At 36.6% G+C, this 24,153-nt stretch overlaps 1 protein-coding gene across 1 annotated transcript in view; it reads left to right on the forward strand.

The window, feature by feature from the left end:
* The window catches only part of LOC129499436 (uncharacterized), a 34,159-nt gene extending 10,558 nt beyond the window's left edge, over positions 1–23,601 (forward strand). The window contains exons 2-8 of the mRNA XM_055309146.1: positions 4,530–4,651; positions 6,253–6,391; positions 9,627–9,748; positions 11,482–11,592; positions 17,718–17,824; positions 21,358–21,448; positions 23,221–23,601. Coding sequence (XP_055165121.1) covers positions 4,530–4,651; positions 6,253–6,391; positions 9,627–9,748; positions 11,482–11,592; positions 17,718–17,824; positions 21,358–21,448; positions 23,221–23,337 — 809 coding nt within the window. The 3' untranslated portion in view covers positions 23,338–23,601. The remainder of the gene's footprint in view (positions 1–4,529; positions 4,652–6,252; positions 6,392–9,626; positions 9,749–11,481; positions 11,593–17,717; positions 17,825–21,357; positions 21,449–23,220) is intronic.
* Positions 23,602–24,153: the final 552 nt, after the last annotated feature.

Genomic DNA, 24,153 nt, shown 5'->3' on the forward strand with positions numbered 1-24,153 from the left:
AAAAGTAAGATTTGATTCATACACCATCAATTTTGGTGGTTTCTGTTTCCTCATATATTTCCTTAAAAATAACTAGGAAATTCTGAAAGAATTAACTTTGGCCTCTAGAGGAGCTTTTCTTCCTCCACTCCCTTCCCACCTACATGTGTAATTTGAGAAAAACTTTACTGTCAGGCAACTGATTAACACCTTTCTTTAATCTTTTTCCAAGCATAATACTGTTACCACACATTCTGAAATAGCTATTACACATGTTAAAAGATGTTAGCCTCACCAGTAATTAAAGAAATGCAAATTAAAACAACAAAGTTTGTTTTTATGGTAATATTTAATGCTGCAAGGGTTTAATGAGACACATATTCTTTTCTGTTAAGATAAATTGGTATAATCTTTCAGGAAAGAAATTTGACAATATGTAGCAAGAGCCTTTAAAATAGTAAGTACTTCTACTTCTAGGCATTTATAATAAGGAAATAATCAGAAATGCAAAGAGATGATGGATGCCAAAATGTCAGTTGCAGTGTACTTAATTTTTCACAATTCTAACTATATCTAAATGTGTATTAGAAGGAGCCGATGGTTAAGTAAATAGACAATACTAGAATATTGCACAGCCTTTCGAAATGATGTTTTAAGGAATTGAACTTTAATAACAGAGTAAATATACAATGTGTTTTACACATGTCAGTAATATCCTATCGTATCATGCTTTTTTTTACCTGTACAGCCATTATTAGGGCAGAAATGTTTTGCTGTTCTTTTCAGAAGTTATTTGCCAGCCACTACAGATACTAACGTTAATCTTAACCTTCTTGCACTAAAAATTCCTACAGTGCCTTACATAGAGTGCTCAGTAGTATTACCTATAATTATTGAAGATTTCTTAAGAACTTTCTTCCTAGAAAAGTATACGTATTTATGTATACAACCAAGCATCCAACTTTAGGCCCTTTATGAATCACATAAATCCCATATGCAGATCCTCTTTGACTAGAACCATGGTGAAGAATCATTGCTGTAACTGAAAAAAATCTCTTTTTACCCTTGAGTGTGTTTGAATCAGAGTTATTGTCCAGGGTAAGGGGTGCCAATTCATGCTTTCACCCGGTATCCTTCATATTGAGATAAAACAATGCAGTCTTCTTGTAATACTACCTTTTTTCAATGACTGAATTTAATATACAGTTTCTTAGTATCTCTCATCTTGACTGGTGATGCTCATGTTAATTAGGATGTTGACTCTCAAACCTATTTCAGACAGCTGGAAATCTATTATGATGGTTCAAAATTAGCAGCCATTCCTATCTATCAGTGTTCCAGCTTCCTTAATCTTTACATATGACTTTTCGAGACACTCTTTGGCCTCCACTGCCTCCATCCCCCCTTCCAAATCTACTAATCACCCTGTGGTGGTAGTGATCAGGGCCCTAGAGGCTACAAAGTGATAGAAGAGAATAAACTAAGGTAGTCATGGATTAGAGAACTAGATTGCCTAGTGTTGGTTGCAGGGCCACATTTAAAGGGTTCTGTTAAACAAGTCTGGAAGCCAATGGCAAAGGATATGACTGCACGTCATATGGAGAACTGTGGTCAGAGGTGGGGAGAAGAGAAAACTATGATAGCGGTAAGAGAACTGTTACTAGCCAGCTACCTTCTTTGCCACTTTAGAGAACTGTCTGGTGTAGTAATTAAGAGTTCAGACTAAGGGGGCATCTGGCTGGCTCAGTCAGAGGAGCATATGACTCTCAGTGTTGGGGTTGAGTTCAAGCTCCACATATTTACTTTTTTTTTTTTTTTCACATATTTACTTAAAAAAAAGTTCAGACTAAGACCTGCATTCAATCCCCAGCTCCACCACTTTCTGGCCAATATGACCGGACGCAAGTAACTTAAACCTCTGACCTTAGATTTTTTGGGGCTGTTGTTATAAAATAGAAGTGATTATAGTACCACTTGTAGGTTGCTTAGGATTAAATGTCATGTGAAAAGCACCACACCAAGTCTAGCATGTCAGAAGTGTTCATTCAGTAAATGTTGTTTAGCATTGAAGATGATGATTCCTCCCAGGCTGAAACTGGAAAAATGAGTTAATGTTACAGAGTGGCAGATCCTGGCTCCACCACATGGAAGAAATGCTGGCCCTGAAAGTGTTCAAGCAAAAACTAAACAACTATCCTAGGTATATCAGAGATGTGTAAAAGGATGGGCCCATTGGTAATCGTTCATAGTCTAGTTCCCTTTTCACTGTTAAGACTCATTTTATAAGGCAGAACCACATGAAAACTGTTTCATTAACATGACTTTATATTACAGAATTAAGTCCAAAGAAGTTGGGATAGGGAATATCTTAGTTTCACATAATGAGATTTTTAGTGGCTCCTCTAGTTTCACCATTTACAAATGGAGAGAACCTGCTAAGGATCACTAGTGGGAGTGATATTATTAGACTTAAATGTGAGTCACACAGGCTCCCAGACAGTGTTCTATCTGTCTATGGAGGGAAGGAAGCTAAGCGGTTGTTAGGTATTAATTAGCACCTTGAGGGGCGCCTGGCTGGCTCAGTCCGAGGAGCATGCATCTCTTGATCTCAGGGTCATGAGTTTGAGCCCCATGTTGACTGTTGAGATTACTTAAATAAATGTTTAATTAGCACCTTAGGAAGATTTAATTAGATTTTACAAATACATTTAAAAAGGCCATTTTTTTTTTAAAAACGTATCACAGATGCTATTTAAGTTCCACTGAAAACAATTTGGAATGAATTTTAATAGAATTTTTGTTACTCTAACTTATATTCTGCTTCCTTCTAGAAATAATTTGAAGCAACAGCTTAGAACATTATACTAGATAGGCAAGAAGGATAAAACGGCTCAAATGCCTTTCCTCATCAGTTCAGAGAACCAAATCTTTGTATTAACTATGCTCAGTGAGAAGTTAATGCAGAAAAAGATCCTTCATATACAGGGCACAGAGTAGTATAGCTAAAAAGATGAGCACTTGTATTTAGAAATAGAAAACCTCCATTTTATTTCCTTGTGCTGCTATTGGCCTGCTTTGTAACTTTCGTTAGTAATGACATGAAAATAGCATTCTGCACCAACACAAGAATTATTTTTTAAGAACAAAATCATGAACCTACTTAAAAACAACCAAAGATTTGAGAGCAGGGGATATGGACACAGATGACATTTCCCTTCAGGATCTCCTTGTTTTCCTTCTGTTTTAGAACTGTTTTTTACTCTGTTTTAGAGTAATAATTCCCTTGGGGTGCTTTTATTCTAGCAAAAATTCAATATAAGAAAGTCTTTTAAGAGAAAGGTAAAATATTTTCATTAATAGAGCTTTCTAGTCTACATTTGGCATCCCAGACAGTAGCTAACTTTAGGAGTATGTTACTTCCAGATAAGTCACATTCTATTTAAAATTACATATGAGCCCACTTAGAAATAATACTGTTTTAGAACCAAAAAAATTAAACACACAGAAAAGTAGAAAAAACAGAACAATGAACGCCACTTTTATACTCTCACCTAGATGCAACAGCTGTCAATCTCTTAACCAGATCTTCTCCATCTTTATTGCTACACACTCTCTCTCCCTCCCATTCTCCTCCCCTTTTTGTCACATCATCCAAAAGTACACCATAAGCATCAGAAATACACTTTTTTTCTTTAAAGTAATCTTTACACCCTATGTGGGGCTTAAACTCACAACCCCGAGATTAAGAGTCACAGGTTCCCCTAACTGAGCCAGCCAGGCACCCCCAGAAACATGCTATTTTAATGATCATTTATCTGCTGCTCAAATGCAGCAGGGCAACATGATTATTGTGAAGTTTATTATATGGTTGGTGCCACCTGTTGTTAGTGCTTATTATCTGAAGTCTTAGGTATATTTTATTGAAGGCAGGGGTACTCAGATCTAAATTATCATTTTAATAATCTCTGTGATATGTCCTATACTTCTCAGATCTGTATAGTCAGAGTAGTAATATTTGACTACTTACTGGTGAGTTTAAGACTCTACAAACTAATGGCAGTGCTGTTCTTGAGTAAAAACAGTTAAAATACTATATATTTTTTAATTGCTTTTGTTTTTCTCAAACAGGCAGAAGTAGTCAAGTTTTGTATTTTTTTAAATTTTTTATTTTTTTTAAGTTTTGTATTTTTTTAAAAAAATATTTTATTTATTCATGAGAGTCACAGAGAGAGAGGCAGAGAGAGAAACAGGGTCCTCACAGGAAGCCCAATGCACGCCTCGATCCCAGGACCCCAGAATCACGACCTGAGCCAAAGGCAAACGCTTAACTACTGAGCCACCCAGGTGCCCCATGTTTTGTATTTTCAAATGGTTTAGAAAAAGGAAAAACTCGATATTTGAAATGGAACATTCATTAGACTTCGAATATTTCATTGGTTAGAAGGTTTATTTATTGCTACAAATTTGATGCTAATGGAAAATATGTCCGTTGTGTTCACTTAGTCTAGGTGTGACCAAAACCAAAAAAGAGATTTCTTTTTTTTTTCCAGGAGATTTTGATGAATTCACTCAAGACAATAATGACATTATGTTGAAAAACATAGCAGAGGACCTTCGGAATTGCTTACCTCTTGACACAATGCTGTCCTCAGAACATCTATCCCTCCGAAAAGTAAATACATTAAATTAATGTACCGTTACTGCTCCTTAAGGGTTCTCCTAGTCTTCCCTAATCCTGCAGCCTCTCCAGTTTAATTAGTCCTGAATTTGGCTTTAAAAACAATTTTTCATTTGGTGCTTCAACGATGTCCCCAATTCTTTTGAGTCCATAATCCTCTGGCTCCCCATTCATTCAACAGATTTTTTTTTTTTTTGAGGACATCCTGTTTGCCAGGCGCTCAACCCCCTTCCCTCCATGTCCCCCTCCCTCCCAAACACACATACACACAAAAACAAGGCCCAACGGTAATCTGGCCCTGCCTCCATCATTGTCCTGGTTTTCTCTTTCCTGTTCCACATCGCCTACTTTTGCCAGAGGTGAAGTTCATCTCTTTGTTTCCTTCTCCTGCTTTTGTGCCATATGGTTTTTGCTTATCCTGTTCCTTCATTCCTAAAATAAGTTCTCATTTTTCTTCTACAGACCGCCCCCTCATCCAAGTCCCTTTAAACCTCAACTTTTATCAGGTACATATACTGAGAATATTGTTTCCTAAAGCAAAAATAATAATAATGTCTTCTCCCACTAATCTGAAAACAGCACCCCTCCATGTGGTTTTTTACTACGTAGATTCCTAAGCAGAGGAACCAAATCCTGTACATTTGTAACAGTGCTGTGCACATTGTGAGCACTAGCAAATCTTAGTAAACATCCAGTCACAGTACTCCCAAAGGTGGAAAATAGTGGCTAATATAAAAACCAACAAAAATGTTTGTAGTATAGTTTGGATATTATTCATAAGGCAGTCCTATCAGTAGCATGATATACCAAAATATATGAAACAACAAAAAAGTATTCCTTGAATGTAATGGTCGACCCATAATCCCTTCTCCTAACAAACTATTTGTATCTTCTGTTGTTTCCTTCTGGTTCTTGTGTATGTCCATGTGTTTTACACATTTACAATATAGATGTGTGTGTGTAGATGTAGATAGAATTTTGTAGATCTCTAAGTGGATAAGTTGATTCTTTATTATAGTTAAGGTAAAAGGAATCAGACATTTTTCTCTTTGTTGCCACTTGCTATTATATCATGTATTACCAGTATTAATAAAGGGCTATTAGTTGTAAGCATGAAACTGTACTAATGTTTTTATTATTTGAAAACTTTGCCTCTGGGAAAAGATCACTTGCTAAGTCACTGATGTGTGGGACTCAGGAGACCTGGTATTAGTTTCAATTCTTTCCCCTCTTTTGGTCATTTCTTTGGAGAAATCTCTGAATGGGTTTTCTTTATTTGTAAAATATACTACTACCTAGGATAGATGAGATGGCCACAAAATAAATACTCCTTGAATTCAAATTTTATATATTTCCCCTAGCCAGGCTTTGTATCATTACAGACCAAATTAAAAGTTGCTGGTGTCTCAGGAAAAAAAAAAAAAAAGAAGAAGGAAGAGCAGGATTGCTCTTTAATAAGTGAAACTTGTCTTTCTGTGCCTTGTTGTTGCTTTCGGAATTTTAGCATCTGAACCACTGATGTTTTGCCTTATTTAGCAATAAAAAGAGACTCCTTTGTACTTGGTTTCTTTTGAAGTTCTTCTTCTCTCCACCAGATAGAGCAGCAGCCAGAACCCACAGTTCACGTTGATGCATTCCTTTATGATGAAGACTTTATTGATTCATTATGTGAGGAAGGAAAAATGAGCAGAAACTACTGTATGGTGTGTGGCTCACATCAGACTGCACCTTTAGGTAGGCAATCAAGTGTGCAAATCTGACGACTGTGTGTACTTTACATTGTTCTGAGAACACAAATTCTTAACCAAGTCATTGGGTGTTTTTCGTTTTTTTGTTTTTATTTATTTATTCATAGAGACACACACAGAGAGAGAGAGAGAGAGACAGAGAGGCAGAGACACAGGCAGAGGGAGAGGCAGGCACCATGCAGGGAGCCCGACGTGGGACTCCATCCAGGGTCTCCAGGATCAGGCCCTGGGCTGCAGGCAGCGCCAAACCGCTGCACCACCAGGGCTGCCCATTGGGGTTTTTTGAAAGGAAAAGGCCAACCCTGTAGCGTAGCCATTACTGATTATTGAGATTAGGGAGACCAAACAGCATTATTGTCCAGGGAAGCTGGGCCACTTAATGTCTCCGAGGAGGGTATCTCTGCTTTTCTTTCTTTTTTATTTTTTAAAGATGTCATTTATTTATTCGTTAGAGACACAGAGAGAGAAGCAGAGACATAGGCAGAGGGAGAAGCAGGCTCCCTGTGGGGGAGCCTGATGCAGGACTCGATCCCAGGACCCAGTGATCATACATGAGCCAAAGACACTCAACCACTAAGCCGCCCAGGGGTCCCAGCAGTTTCTTCTCACAGAAACTGTTTAATCAGAGGTGAGTTTGCAGGTCCAGAAACTAATCACAAGTGACTGAGAACCAGGAAACCAACTTATACTTTCCATACTTCAAAGAGATTCATAGATAAACCATAATGCTAATTCACAAACAGAAATGTAACTACAAGGGGGCTGAAATGTTCTCCCTATAAAAGCATCTACCTGAGAAGTCAGATAGTAATCAGATACTGTTGATTAGGCATGGATTCAGAAAACAGAGATGATCTTGAGGAAGAGTTTATTCAGGCCATAATTTGACCTAGTAGAATATCTCCAGTCCGTAACAGAGGACAACTCTAGTGACAAAAAGTCTTCTGCATCTCTCTCCCTCAGATAGAGCACCTGTGTCCAAAATGGGAAACTAGACTGACCCCATGTGGCTAATATGTTAACTCTTCTGTTACTGTATTCTTTCTTAAGAGGCACCTGGGTGGCTCAGTCGGTTGAGCATCAGACTCTTGATTTCAGCTCAGGTCATGGTCTCAGGATTGTGGGATCAAGCTCTGCACTCAGCAAGGAGTCTACTTGAGATTCTCTGGCCCTCCCTACCACTCACACATGTGCATGCTCTCTCTCTCTCAAATAAATAAATCTTTTAAAATCTTTTATATATATATATAAAATCTTTTATATAATCTTTATATAAAATCTTTTTTTTAATCTTTATATAAAATCTTTTATAAATCTTTTATATAATCTTTTTATTTTTATATATATATATATATATAGTTCAAATTGGATATGATTGCTTAGGCTATTACTTTAGACATGCTATATTTCAAGATTTCTGGTCACTTAGATGCAGAGTTAATGGCTTAGAGTGGCCTGCTCTCCAGGTAAGTAATCTTGTGTTCATATTACTTAACTACTGCCAAATTTGTAATATGCTGCTAGTACAAGTATATTGTATCTACATTATAATTGGGAATTAAACTTTCCTGATCTATTTAAGATTCTATTTTTTTTATTCTATTTTTAGATAGCACTTATAGTTTCCATTGGAGGTGGTTGAAATTCACAGAATAGAAAAGGACTTAGACAAGAATCATAGAAGGAAAACTAAAAAGTGAATCATATCAAATTTATAGGGGTTTTTTTAGATTTATTTATTTAATTTTGGGGAGTGGAGAGAGACAATCTCCAGCAGACTCTCCTCTGAGTTAGGAGCCTGTCATGAGCCTCAGTCCTACAACCCTGTGATCCTGACCTGAGCCAAAATCAAGAGTTGGATGCTCAACCAACTGAGCCACCTAGGTTCCCCTGATTTATACAAGTTTAAAGATATATGTTTGACAAATAAGATTTTAAAGATTAGGATATATTTTCCCATAGAAATCATGTTGTAAATAGTGACTAGGTATGTAGGCCAGCCCATATAACTAGAGTAAATCTGAAAAAAACTATCATCTGGGGGACTTTCTTTCCAATATATGACATGGGGCTTGTCTAGCTATAACACACTAATGATGACTCTGTAACCCAAAGCAGAAGTGCTAAAGTGACAGAGTAGTGAAGGTGAAGATTCTAGGCAGACCAGTACGATGGTGGTCAAAACCCACCCCCACCCCCAGTCACACCTTTTATTGTCTTCCGAGGAATTATTAGCCTGCCTACTTCCATTTTCTTTGCCACCATCTATCATCGTTTAGGTATGGCCAAAGTTTCTCCCCTTCCTGACCAATATATTACGTGGGACATAATATAGGAAGTTTTTAAAAAGTACATGCAGGCTCTCCCAGATACTTGATTACAGAAACAGTGGAGTGAGAAGATGGGCTAGGAAGTCTGTAGCAATTTAAAAATTGTAGCAATTAAACTAGGGGAAATAATAATTTCTGGGAGTATCTTTACTTCCTTTCATAACACCCTTCCCTGCACTCCAGAACATATCTTAGGTTGGTCAGGGCTGCCACATTGCTCAACTCCAGAGATGGTCATTCATTTGGTAGTCTATATTGTATGCAGTAATATGGGGTTAGTCTGTGGTTGCTCTGGACTAAGGTGAGAAAGCCAGATGACACGGGAGTTAGGAAGCATCGCACAGAATAACAATCATAGGGGGGAAAATGGGAAAATAAAAGACTAACCAAGGACCTTCGGACACAGGGATAGGGACAGGTTGCTGGGCAGCTATTCCCTAGAGGCCTTTTAAATGTCAGAGACTTTGGGGCACCTGGCACAGCAGTTTAGGCATGTGACTCTTGGTTTCAGCCCAGGTCATGCTCTCAGGTTTGTGAGCCCTGAGCTCGCATCAGGCTCTGCACTCAGCGTGGAGTCTGCTTGGGATTCTCTCCCTCTCCTTCTGCCCCTCCCGCTCATGCTCTCACTCTCTTTCTCAAGTAAATAAATAAATCTTTAAAAAGTAAAAATGAATAAATGTCGGAGACTTGTTATTTTCTCTAATATAGCTCAGGTGAATGAGTGCAAGATTATCACATAAATTTTTTCTAAACAATTTCTGAATGGCTTTCATTGATGAAGAGAAAAACATGAAATATGCTTTATAAATATAGATAAAAGAATTAGAAATACAGAATAGAATGTGTAATACCCAAGCACAATTTGATATTTATTCTGTTCTAATCCTCCAGGATTTATTTCTCATTCCTTCTCCCTCGTGGAATTGAAGTTCATTTATCATCATGTACTCCCTGATCTGTCGGGAAAAGTCTTGGTTGACGTTGGCTCCAGGCTTGGCACAGTCCTTTATGGGGTAAAGTCCAGCTTGTGGACATAATCAACATTGGGAAAATACTTTCTCCTCCTGCTGCTAGCAACAGTTTGGCCTGTCACCATCCAAGGTGACAGCTTGGCTTTATTTATTAGAGTAACAGAATAAATAAGGTTAAAATATTATATTGAACTTGGAATTTCAAAGGCCAGCTCTCTGATTTCCTTTTCTGAGTCTCTATGACACAGCTAGAGGAGTATCAACAAAGCAGAAGCAGGTGACCTTCATAACACTTTGTTTTTGACCTCCTAATTTCATTTTCTTTATACTGTGCTAAAATAGTGTACTGAGCCTTGATAAGAGCTTTTATAGAAGCTTTTATTTAAAAAAAAATTTTTAAAGCTTTTATAAAACTTACTTACGAAATTGCATGTGGCCATAACAAAGTCACTTAACACCCCTGGCTTCAAGTTCTTCACCCGTAAGTAAGCTAACTAAATGATATCCGAGGACACATCTTGCTCCAATTTTCTGTGATTCAACTTTGTGGACATTTGTGTCTGAAATATCACTTCAATGTGGCTTTTTTAAAAATTCAAATCATGAGTATTTCTAATGCTCTTAACTGATTTTATCAAAAAACTTAAATGTGGTTTCTGGTTGTTATTAGCAGACTTGTTAAAACATATGGCCAACAGCAGTAGAGACTCATGCCAGAAACAGGCACTATCAGTTCCCAGCATCCATTGCCTGCTCTAAACGGCAACAGTTAACTATTTAGTGCTTAGTTTATTTTCCGGTAGTAAGGCTTTTATTCTATGATTAAGAAAGATATCCATAATAGGATATACAGTTTGTCAAATGGTTGTTTTTAGAGAACAGTAGAGATTACGATTGTATACCATATTTGCTCCACTCTTGTCCATTTTTTGATTTGTCAGAAAAGTATATAGCTGAAAAAAATGTGGCTGTGCAAGTATGTGGCAGCATTAATAAGTTTAAAAATACTCTTATTTTTCTCTGTATTAAAGTGGTTACTGATTCAGCTGACAGAAAATTTTTGAATACCTGCATATGCTCCATTGAACATATCCTAAAAATCTATCATTAGCTATAAACACAAATTTGGTTCATACATGGACGTTAATGTAAAGTGATATTCAGAATATGATTTGACCTTTCCTTTCATATTATTTTTTTGTGATCACCACCAAAAATGGATACATAATAATATCTAGTCAGTTCTTGATTATCCTTGTTAGCTAATTGGTCAGTTACATTTGGCAGAATGCAGACGCCAGACTGACTTCCCTAAGCCAACAAGACACATCTCCAGCCACCTTCCTCTAGTGTCAGACTCTGAATGATTTTCCATTATATTCCCCCCCCCCCAGGTTAACTCCTTTCTTGCTTTCCCCTGCTGTAACTTTCCAAGAAATTATAGAAATAGGGTATTAAACAGAGACTCTATATGTGGTCACTTTTCTCATTTCCAACTTGGTTGAATGTACCATTTTGTCAGAAGTGAGAAATCAATCTTTCAAACTATAATTACTTTTAAATAATGGAAATTAATAAACTACATTCAAGGTCTTGATCAGTAAGAGTCTAAGTTCTTGAAGTTTTAAGAGTTACATACATTACACATTATTATTTATCTTTCATTTTATTTTCACTTTATTGAGTTGTTTTTTAAAGTTTGATTTTTTACATTTTATATAGACATAAATTCACAGTTCATTCATTTGCATCATAACAGGTCTTCATTCTTTCAGGGTTATCTTTACAGTTCAGCACTGCAGCTATATGGAGTAGAATTGAATGGAGACTTTTGCCAATTGCAGGAAATGGTCATAAAAAAATACCAGTTTACTGACAGAGTAAAGGTACCCTTTTATTTATGTATTTTTTTACTAATGAAGTACAGTTGACACACAGTGTTTAATTAGTTTCAGGTACACAACATGGTGATTTGACAAGTCTATACCTTACACAGTGCTTATTCACCACAAGTGTAGCTCCCATCTGTCACCATACAGTGCTATGACAATACCATTGACTATGTTCCCTATGCTGTAGTAAAGATACCCTTTTAAATATATATTCTCTTATCTATTTTATTGCATAATTTAGCTAAGTTTCTTCTGGATTGGAGTTGGAAAATCTTTTTGAATCTATTCCTGGTTGCTGTTTGTGCAGAAACAGATCAAGTTGACTTAGTATTTTAAAACATGAATAAATGTGAATTTAATTATAATTATTTTCCACTGCTGTTTTACTTCCTCCCCAATTTTACTAGAAAGTAGAATTTTTCTTAATTTCTTTCATCTCTGCTGTAGTTTAGTTTTGGTAGCAGCATTTTTGAATCTCTAGATGTAGGTCATAAATGTACTTAATTAAACTCTTATGTTGAAAGTAATCAAAAAGGTTAAGTAATGCTTTCAGTTCTTTATCCTTTTTCTAAGCTTCCAGGAGGAGTTGTGGATGCCACAGAATGGCAGTTCAGGGGGAATGATGCCTTGGGTTGGGCTACCACAAAACTTTTCTCTTTTTCTACATGTAAGGGGGAAAATAACCAAGAATGGGAAAGAACATTTCTTGGTTAATGTGCTCATTTTTATCCTTCCACTGAGGATCCTACACTTCTAATGGCAATGCAGAGAAATATTGAGCATCTAAGGCTCTCTGGTGTTAAGATGTTGAAAGACATCTCGGTAGAATTAAATATCTAGTCCTCCCCTTATTTATTGAAGGAAACTTTTTCTTCCTCCTTCCAGACTTCCTTTTTTCTCTTTGCATATATCTCTCATCTCAGAAATAGGCAAATGAGGGCAGCCGGGTGGCTCAGCAGTTTAACGCCTGCCTTCAGCCCAGGGAGTGATCCTGGAGACCTGGGATCAAGTCACACATCAGATTCCCTGCATGGAGCCTGCTTCTTCCTCTGCCTGTGTCTCTGCCTCTCTCTCTGTGTCTCTCATGAATAAATAAATAAAATCTTTAAAAAAAAAAAAAAAAGAAAAAGGCAAATGATTGAAACAAATTTATTGTCCATTAATAAATCCATGGATTTTTCTCACTGTCGCATATTTAGTGAAGAAGAACACGTTACTCTTGCATGATAAGAATCACATAACTACTAAGAATATCAATTTAATTGGAAGTTAAGGTTTAAAAGTTGACCTCTTTAGAATCATAGTTTATAAATGGACAACCAAGGAGTGCCAAGGTGGCTCAGTCAGTTGAGCATCAAACTCTTGATTTTGGCTCAGATCATGATTTTGGGGTCATGAGATCAAGCCTTGTGTGGGGCTCTGAGCTCAGCAGGGAGTCTGCTTGGGATTCTCTCTCTCTCTCCTCTCTTTCTCTCTCTCTCTCTCAAATAAATCTTTTAATAAATAAGGGAGAACCATGTAACTTATTGTTATTTTTTAAGATGATGATAAAGGTATATAAAACACATTTATTTACACATTAAAAGATTTTTACCCCTTGCTTTTCAAAGGAGTATATAGATGAATGCCCACCCCACATACTTTCAAGGCTTGTGGCTTTGGTGGCAATTAGTAACCCAATGACAGAAAGCTGTTTTTATACCATTTTTTTTTGGCAACCTTAACAGTTTCCTTCCGCAATGGGAGAGACAGTTGTTGTGTTTGAGAGGCCTTAAGAGCAACAGAAAGGAATTCCAGGGTTATTTTTTATATTATCTGGTGAAACGCTTCAGCCTTTAAGTCTTGGGCTCTGCTTTTTGTTTTTTGTTCTTTTTGGTCTTTGTTTTAGCAGGACTTCGCTCAGAAGTCTAGGAGTCCTTGGTTGTCTGCTCATACTTAGAGAGTGAGAGAAAAAAAAAAGCTGATTGAAGTTCTCAGCACTTAAGTGAGGATTCTGAGCACTGTGGGCTTCACTGTCAAGTGATCTCGTTTGGGTCATTAATTAGTTGGGGAATATCTGATGACATATCTTAAGATCTTTCCTCTTGGGCTATGGCAAGCAACATCCTGGGGACAGAGTGGTAGAGTAAAAGAAGTGAAATGTTAGGGATTCACAGCATCCTGTCTGCCTTACTTCCCTTGTTTACAGTACATTAGCCTTTCTTTCAACTTATCCTGGTGTCCCTGACCCAGAGACCTTTTGTTTTACCCTTTCCAGAGAATCAGTCTCTATTCTTTTGCTGGGAGATGTGAAAGTTGTATAAGGGTCTGGGTGCTTTTAAAACTGACTTTGAACCAAATTACCTTATTTTTAGCATTTCTCCCTACTCCCTCACCCAGAGATACCTAGTACCATCAATTGTGAGCCTTTTTTGAGATTCTGTAGTATAAATCAAGTCTGGGTCTTTGCTTTCTATCTGTCTAGCTTAGAAATCAGATTTTTCTGGTCTCCTAAATTCCTTATTAATTCCTCTTGTTTTCTTAACTTTCAAAATTTCATCTCTGTTATTTCATTTCCCATTCCTCCCATCCTTGTGGGTATATATCTTTTCTTCTAAAAACCCTATATTGTTATTATAATGGGGTTTCAGGAAATAAGAGTACATGCCATGTGTCTTATGCACTACCTTACATTGAAAGACCCATTGATTTAAATTCTTTCCACCATCTTCTCTATGCTAAAGGTGAATTTTCCTTTATTCATATCTTACTTATTCCTTGAATGGCACTTAGAGTTACCAACATAGCTGTTTCATCCTATTAGTAGAATATAACATTTTTGAGTGTAGATGTTATATCTCATTGGTCATGGTGTATCTCCCCAAACAGTATCTTATATATAGGAGGTGCCCATGAAAATTGATTAAATTGATTTTAGTGGCTTTGTGACCTTTGCGTTGTTAGCATTCCAGCTTGTCCAGAGCCATTTTGGGGGGTTTCCTTGGGCACTCTGTTGGTTGCCATAATGAATTGATCTGCCAGATTATTTTTTACCTTGTGTGGTGGAGTGTGAGAGAGGAACAGAGATGGGAAGGAAAAAGAGGAAACTGTGATATATCAGTAGGTTAATTTGCATGCCTATTTCATATCTCAGCAACATGTTTAGAAAGTTTAAAGTGATTAACTGTTTTCTGTGTGTTCAAGAACATGTCCAAGGTGTGTTTCAGAGACTAGAGGCCCACCTAATTTAAATTATCTTAGTATTTTTACTACTTAAAAAAGAAAATGTGTTAAGAGTCAGACCCCACAACATTCTGAATGCTATTTATTTGTAAGACCAAAGAAATCATTTAATACAAAATAGTACATGAGAGACACCTAACTCTGGGAAATTAACAAGGGGTAGCGGAAGGGGAAGTGGGCGGGGGGTTGGGGTGACTGGGTGATGGGCACTGAGGGGGGCACTTGGTAGGATGAGCACTGGGTGTTATGCTATATGTTGGCAAATTGAACTCCAATAAAAAAAATTAAAAAAAAATACAAAATAGTTAAACTTTTTCTCTTCCTTTTAAAATAAAAGTGGTTTCTTTTGCACTTGAGAAAATAGATGTTTTCTCTTATTATCTTGCCTGGACTCTAAGACTTGTTGATTGTAGACAAGTTAATTTTTTGAGGTATATAGTCTTAATTTTTATTATTAAGTTTTTAATTTTAATTAATATATAGTGTTATATTAGTTTCAGGTGTACAATATAGTGATTCAACAATTCTGTATATTACTCAGTGCTCATCATAAGTGTACTCTTTAATCCCCATCACCTATTTCACCCATCTCCCACCCACCTCCCCTCTGGTAGCCATCAGTTTGTTCTCTATAGTTAAGAGTCTATTCCTTGGTTTGTCTCTCTCTACTTTTTTGTTTGTTTGTTTCTCTCCTGTACATGTTTGTTTTATTTTTCAAATTCCACATATGAATGAAATCATATGTTATTTGTCTTTCTCTAATTGGTTTATTTCACTTTGCATTATACTCTCTAGCTCTAACCTCATCCTTGCAAATGGCAAGATTTCATTCTTTTTTATGGCTGAATAATATTCCATTATACACACACACACACACACACACACACCATCTTTATCCATTCATTTGTTGAAGGACACTTGGACTGCTTCCATAATTTGGCTATTGTAAATAATGCTGCAGTAACACAGGGGTGCATATATCCCTTGGAATTAGTGTATTTGGGGGTAAATAACCAATAGTACAATTGCTGGATCATAGGGTAGTTTATTTTTAGCTTTTTGAGAAACCTCCATATTGTCTAACACAGTGGCTGCACCATTTGCACCCCCATCAGCAGTGCGTGAGGGTTCCTTTTTTCTCTACATCCTCACCAACACTTGTTTCTTTTGTTTTTGTTTTTAGCCATTCTGACAGGTGTGAGGTGATATCATTGTAGTTTTGATTTGCATTTCTCTGATGATGTGTGATGTTAAGCATCTTTTCATGTGTCTGTTGGCCATCTGTATGTCTTCTTAGAGAAATGTCTGTTCATGTCTTCTGCCCAATTTTTAATTGGATTATTTGTTTTTTTTTTTTTTTTTGGTGTTGAGCTTTGCAAGTTCTAACCCTTTATCAGATATGTCATTTGTAAATATCTCCCATTCAGGAGGTTGTCTTTTAGTTTGACTGATTGTTTCCTTTGCTATGCAGAAACTTTTTGTTTTGATACAATCCCAGTAGTTTATTTTTGCTTTTGTTTCCCTTACCTCAGGAGACATATCTAGAAAGATGTTGTAATGGCCAATGTCAGAGAAATTATTGCCTGTGCTCTCCTAGGATTTTTATGGTTTCAGGTCTTACATTTAGGTCTTTACTCCATTTTGAGTATTTCTGTGTACAGTATAAGAAAGAGGTCAGGTTTCATTCTTTTGGATGTAGCGGACCAGTTTTTAAAGATTTGTCCATTTGGGGTCTTCTGTGGTTACATACAAATTTTAGGATTGTTTATCTAGTTCTGTGAAAAATTCTGTTGGTATCTTAATAGAGATTGCATTAAATCTGTAAATTGCTTTAGATAATGTAGACATTTTTACAATATTTGTTATTCTAATCCATGAGCATAAAATGTCTGTTTCTTTGTGTCATCTTCAATTTCTTTCATCAGTGTTTTGTAGTTTTGAGAGTACAGGTTTTTCACCTCTTTGGTTAAGTTTATTCCTAGGTGTTTTGTTGTTTTGGGTGTGAGGCATATATTTTTTAAATAAATTGTTTTGTTTGCTTTTTTGGATAAATAATCAAATAATTTTTTTTTATGATAGTCACAGAGAGAGAGAGAGAGAGAGGCAGAGGGAGAAGCAGGCTCCATGCACCGGGAGCCCGACGTGGGATTCGATCCCGGGTCTCCAGGATCGCGCCCTGGGCCAAAGGCATGCGCCAAACCACTGCGCCACCCAGGGATCCCTCAAATAAATTTTAGATGAAAAGTCAGACAAAGCCAATAAACATATTGTATTAACACTTTATAGTATATAAATTACTTTTATAGTTTTTATATGATCCCAGTTGATTCTGTGGATCAGTACAGATATTATTCCATTTTATTTATGAGGACACTGACTGCCTAAGCATACAGATTTAGTTGATGATGGAGCAAGAGTCCGAACCTAGGGCCTTTGACTCTTAAAATTAATGATACAGTCATAGAGGAAGAAGCTCTGAAGTCGGAATTGAAAGACCATAATTATATGTCTATGTACATAAATCTATCTAAAACTTTCACAAGTTTATGGTTTTTAATTAGATATTGAATATCTCTCATAGAGGGATACCTGGGTGGCTCAGTCGGTTAAGCATCTACCTTTGGCTCATGATCCTGGGTCCTGGGTTTGAGTCCCGCATCAGGCTCCCTGCTTTTCCCTCTGCCTCCCTCTGTCTCTTGTGAGTAAATAAATAAAAATTTTTTTAAGTCTACATTAAAAAAAGGTATCTCCCATAGATAATACTATTAAATACACTGTTCCTTCTCCCAATTTTAAGTAGGGTTAACTTCTCATATTGCCTCACAGTATCATTGAACCAATAGATATTTCTTCTGTGGTTATCTTTGTTTTCTTAAAATGAACCCATTCTTCTTTAGGTGCTTCATGCAGACATCTGTACCCAGGGTTCACTTCTGCAAAATGCTGATGTTATTATAATGAATAATGTCTTCGAATATTTTCTTGATGAAGCAGAACAGGCCAGGTATGTTATTTATTCAAGGAAGAAATCTGTTAAAATATGATCAGCAAAGTATAAAAAGGAATTAGTGGGGTGGCTGGCTGGCTCAATCAGTAGAGCATGATTTTGGGGGTTGTGAATTCAAGCCCCACATGAATGTAAAGATTACTTAAATAGATATCTTTTTTTTTAAGGGATGGTAAAGTAGAAATATTTTCATAGTAAACTGTTTTTTAAAACAATCTCAAAAAAAAAAAATAATAAAACAATCTCAACAAGATTATGTTAATCTTGAAATATGTTATGTATAAAACAAAAATATTGTCCAGCTTTGTAAAATATTACACCAAATGGGGTGGCATATATTAAATGATATGACCCAGGCATTTGCTTAGCCGTCAGGGATGCAATAAGATAACCATTCCCAATGGGCGTTTATACTTACTCTTTTCTGTCTCTGTTTTATTTTGTTTGAAAAACAAGTCGTAAAAAAAAAAAAAAAAAAAAAAAAAAACAAGTCACGTACTATCCTATCACAAAATCATGGGAATTAATTTCTGTAAGTGATATAAGAATATTAACCAAAAGAGTGAGTAGTTATCAAACTTTAAAAATATTAAGGTGGTAATAGTAGGTTCCTAAAAATATTCCACTATTCAGGGAATGGAAAAATTAGCTTATCTGTGATCAGTATTTTGACTTCTCTGCCACAATTTGTTGCTTTGTGACCCTCAGAGCCAGTAGGTTCCTCTAATTAGAAAATCACTGTGGTCTATAATCTGACACATTGATTTTCTAGCTAGTTAGGATTGCTGACTGTTTTTTTTCATAATGGCATATGTGTACTCTAGATGCAAGAAAACTCCTTCCCATGTATGTGAAAGGGAATTACACAGATGTTTGGATCAGTGCATCAGTAAGGTTTGTACTACAGAGAAATAAAAAGATCATATAACTACAGGCTGTAAAGACCATATAGTTAATACAGAGTAGAATCCTGAATGGCTAACCCTCTTTATCCTGCTACCCTTTTATCTTCTTTATTCTGCCCTTCCCCCAATTTTCTGTCACACATGCATACACACACACACACACACACACACACACACACGCATGCACATACCCATTACTAGTAGGTGAAGGTCATCATGAAATTAACAAATATTTTAAAAAGAAACTAATTCAGTGAAAACTAATCTCATAATCAAAGTTCAGCCAGGGGCAGCCCGGGTGGCTCAGCGGTTTAGCGCTGCCTTCCGCCCAGGGCCGGATCCTGGAAACCCAGGATCGAGTCCCACATCGGCTCCCTGCATGGAGCCTGCTTCTCCCTCTGCCTATGTCTCTGCCTCTCTCTCTCCCTCTCTCTGTGTCTGTCATGATAAATAAATAAAATCTTTAAAAAAAAAAAAAAACAAAGTTCAGCCAGGATGTGTGACAATTTTTGGTCACAGAGTGAAGAACAGAAACAGAACATGAGCAAAATTGTTTTGTTTTGTTTTATTTTGCAAAATTGTTTTAATCATAGCCCTCTTTAAACTTAATTTCCAGTGGACAGAGTGCTATTTACTTTTCACCTTTTTAAGCTAATGACCAGTAGCCAAAACATTACATAATTGTTGGAGAATGAAGTATTACCAGGTTTCTGTTGTTTAAGAAGGTAAAAGAAAAAAACACCGTAAAGTCTTTGGAGATTCATTACAGAAAGATTTTGACTGCCAAAGAATGATGAAAGCCACTGGTGAACTTGACATTGGAAATACTGAATGTTTGGGTTGTTTTAAAAGCTTTCTTGGTACATTCATTCACACTCTCTACATTGTTCAGCAAATAGTATTGGCCGCATGTGTTTGTTCAGTCATTTCTCCTAAATCTAGTGCAGTGCGTTCAAAATATAGGTTCTAGTCATGAATGACAATATTTAGGAGAATGTTTTGAAGACAGTAAATCATTCTGATATTGGGATTGTTCTGTCAAAATGATCATTTACCTATGTTAATTCTGTATTGTACTGAGTGACAAAGAAAAATGGTGCTACATATAGCCTCTAAGGACTTGTCTTAATTAGAATCTGGGACAAATTGAATGATATTGCTATAGGAGTTAATATATATGAGAAAACAAATATTTTGTAATAATAGAAAATGTGTACTCAGGAAAGGCTCAGGCTTCAGAATAAATTCAGTCTCATTACAGAATAACATCCCAGATTTGTAGAGTAATTGTTAGTTTAAAAGGTGCCTCAATGCATTTTTTTGAGTAGGTGAAGCAGATACTACTCCAATGACAACTTACCAGAAACAGCAAATACTATTTTGAGAGTCATGACCAGTCATGCCGATTTAATTAACTTCTTCATTCTTATTAAATAAGCTTATAAAATGTCATTTTTAAGGAACCACATCAAAACAATAACTCTAGCCTAAGCACAGTGGCTGTTATCAAGCACTGCTACATTATTTTAGATATAGCCTGGGAAAAAGAACATTTGTATCATTTTGCCTAATAAACTCCAGAATACTAAACCTAATAACTATTGCTGTAACTAAAATAAATGCAAATGACACCATTGCCCACCTGCCCATTGCAAGGGATGCACATCTCTGCTTTGCTTACCCACTGCTTCCCAGTAGTGGGGTATACTGTCAGCACTCATGCACGATACAGAAATCCAGTTCATGTCTGCACTGAAGTTAGTCAGAACCGGTCAGGCATTGCCCTATGGCACATACATATGCACATGGCATTTCATCGTGCTTTCAACCTGGCTGGCCCACTCAACTTCGCAGGTGCCATATTGTCCAAAAGTCTTTCCATTAAATATTTTTGACCACCAAATAAAGTATAGTTTCAGTCTTGATGTTATTTTAAAAGATGTAATCTACATATTATGCTGTATTGTTAGTCTTTACTTGGTTTCTGGTTTCTATGGCCTTTCTGCATGACTTTTCCCCACTTCTACCTCTCAGCCCTTCTCCGTTCTGCAGAACCAGCTTTGACATATTTCATCAAGAGTTTAGTGGCTTTAAGGGCCGCCTGGATGGCTCAATCAGTTAAGCTTTCAACTCTTGATTTCCACTCAGATCATGATCTCAGGGTTGTGGAATCAAGCTCTGTGCGGGCTCTACACTGGGCTTAGAACCTGTTTGGGATTCTCTCCTCAACCATGCTTGCGCACACACTCTCTCTCTCTCCCTCTCCCCTTCACCCCTCAAAAAAACCCCAGAAGAGTTTAAGGGGCTTTAATTGCTGATCCAGCTTTGACTTGTATGTTGGTTTTGAAAACTGAGCTTTAGCCTTAATACCTGCTATTAACACAAATCCCCATCTTGTTAAATCTCTTCAGTGTTGTAACATCACAATTTTGCCAACACCCCCTTCAGGAACTGAAGAATTTACCAATTTCTAGTATTTTGCTGCAGTCCTATTACCTGCAGACATTTTGCCCATCTGGATTTGTAGGTATTGCCTGTGCTACATATTCTCTTGTCATTTTCATTGTTTAAAAAGTGTTTTAGTGTCTGGTAAAACCTAAAATATAAGTCTTTAATATGTTGCAGAGCCTGGGAATGTATCAGCCATAATGTAAGGAAACAAGGATCGTTATTAGTAACAGTACCAAGTCTTGAAGATTCTCTTTCACGCCTGCAGGTATGTAAGCGTCTTTCCCAGCACTTTTACTGTCAAAACTATTATCCTCCTTTTTTCCTGATAGCTGTTTGGATATTCTAGAGACATTCTGTCTGAATCTAGTGGCAGATGATTCAGTAACGAAGCCTAAGACCTGGTTTGTGGCTTGTTCATTGGCCTCAAGAGCTCTGAAATTGTAATTCTTATCTTGATATAGATTTCTTGGCTTCTCTACCCAGTTTTTCCACCTGAGGGTTACAGTTTTAGGTTAACAAATGCTATTAAATGTTTGTAAGAGGCTTAGAACACCCACATCATAACTTTCCCATTAGAAAAAAAGGAATACAGTTGCTCAAGGCTTCTAGAATCAGATGTGTAGACTGGAAGCCCATGTACTATGCGGTTTGGGATCTTATACAAACTGCTTCTTTGTTCCTTAGATTCTCCATATAAAGTAAGGCTCGGGATCCCTGGGTGGCACAGCGGTTTAGCGCCTGCTTTTGGCCCAGGGCACGATCCTGGAGACCCGGGATCGAATCCCACATCAGGCTCCCGGTGCATGGAGCCTGCTTCTCCCTCTGCCTATATCTCTGCCTCTCTCTCTCTCTGTATGTGTGACTATCATAAATAAATAAAAAATTAAAAAAAAAAGTAAGGCTCATATTTAATAAGTTTCAGCCCAATCAGTTGACCTTATGTAAAGGGTATTTATAAAGTTCTTAGAGACCCCTAGATGAAAGATACTGTTGTATTTCTTAATAATGGAGTATTATTGTAGTTTTCTTTAGTGGTGCTTTTCTTACCTAAAAACACTGCCAAATTTAAGCATCTATATCTTCCTTTTAAAAAAGAAAACTAAACCATCATCAGTAACACTTCCTTAAGAAATATTTGTCACTCATCTAAATTACAGAAGTAATTCATGTTTGAACTAACAAGGGAAATAATCCTGAGATATATAAAGAAAAGATATATAAAGAAAAATTTCGGGCAGCCCTGGTGGCTCAGCGGGTTTAGCGTCGCCTTCAGTCAAATCCCGCGTCGGGCTCCCTGCGTGGAGCCTGCTTCTCCCTCTGCCTGTGTCTCTATGAATAAATAAATAAAATGTTTAAAAAAAAAAAAAAAGAAAAATTTCCCCATTCCCTCCACTTAATTCTTTTCGAGGAGAGACCCATCTCATGGGTGGTATAATCCTACTATACTTTTCCATGCTTATAAAAGCATGCCTTTTAAAATATATGGTCTCCACGAGGCATGTGGGTGGCTCAGTTAAGCATCTGACTCTTTGTCTTAGCTCAGGTCTTGATCTCAGTGGTCTTGAGTTCAAGCCTTGTGTTGGGCTCCCTGCTAGGTGTGAAGCCCACTTTAAAATAAATACATATATATTTTTGGGCCCCTCTCCAGTTAACCCCTTAGCACCATCACTGTATGTTTATGAATAGTTTTCTCTGTCCTCTGTGTATTCTCATTGTTTTTTTCTCTCTCTCATTGTTTTTTAATCTTTTATTGTTTAATGATAATTATTAAATTAGTTACATTAAAACAATTACTCTGTTCTGTATTTTCTTTATTCTTTCAAATTCCAAAATCAAAATAAATTAAATCCTGAATCCACAGACCTACCATGTAGTACAACAAAGAATCGTTCATGTAATAACCACATAAATTTAGTCCTGCTTGTTGTAAAAAAATCTGTTGTGTTCAGTTACTTAGTTCATCATGATTTCTTGAACCTTTAGAGAATAGAATCATTCTGCAGTTTTCATGTTTGTTTATAACCTTTTTTCTTTCAGATGAATATACAATTATCTTCCTGGGTTGAAGAGGTAACACTGAACTATGATGTATACCCAGAAGAGCATATTGACAGAGAAGCTCTTGAACAAATTCATTTGTATAAGATTCTATAACATAAAATAGTCCTACCTCAGCATAATGTTTTGTTGAATATATTACAAATTAATAAAAAAGAAACATCACCCCAATACCTGGACACCTACTTCTGTATATTTCTTTCTAGACTTATATATATGTTTACATATTTGTAAAGATGTATATGTACATATACATAGTTGTGTATATGTATATGTACATATACATAGTTGTGTATAGACACATAGTTGTGTCTATATACAACTTTTTCTGTGATAATTTAATTAAAATATTTATCTGAATATTTTTGGTTTCCCCCTGTTTATCTTTTTAAAAACATAAATATGTCTCTCTTTAGTCACTAACTCTGTGTACCAATTCGAAATATAACAAAAAGGATTAAAAGGTGTTTCTATCATGAGAGAAGGATATAGGGGAAAGTAAGCTACATTGTATCCCATTCGATCTCTATCCTGTAAGATTCCTTGTATCCAGCTTTATGTGAAGAGGCTAGAACAAGGATTAAAATAAAAAATAATCACAGTTAGGAAAAAGCAAAACTAGAAAGATAGCCTCCAAAATATAAATACAGATTTTGTCTAGGTGGAACAGTTACTAATAATTTTTTTTTCTTTTCCATGTTTTTCTGTATTTTACAGTTTTTTTCTGTAATGAATGGATTTCTTTTGAAATCAGGAAAAGCAAAACTTTTTTAAAAGAATACAATGAGGGGCACCTGGGTGGCTCAGTGGTTGCCTTAGGCTCAGGTCGTGATCCCAGAGTCCTGGAGTCAAAGGATCGAGTCCCACATCAGGCTCCCCGTGGGGAGGCTGCCTCTCTCTCGATGTCTCTGC

This window comes from Nyctereutes procyonoides, unplaced genomic scaffold, assembly GCF_905146905.1.
Source record: "Nyctereutes procyonoides isolate TBG_1078 unplaced genomic scaffold, NYPRO_anot_genome, whole genome shotgun sequence".
NCBI lineage: Eukaryota > Metazoa > Chordata > Mammalia > Carnivora > Canidae > Nyctereutes > Nyctereutes procyonoides.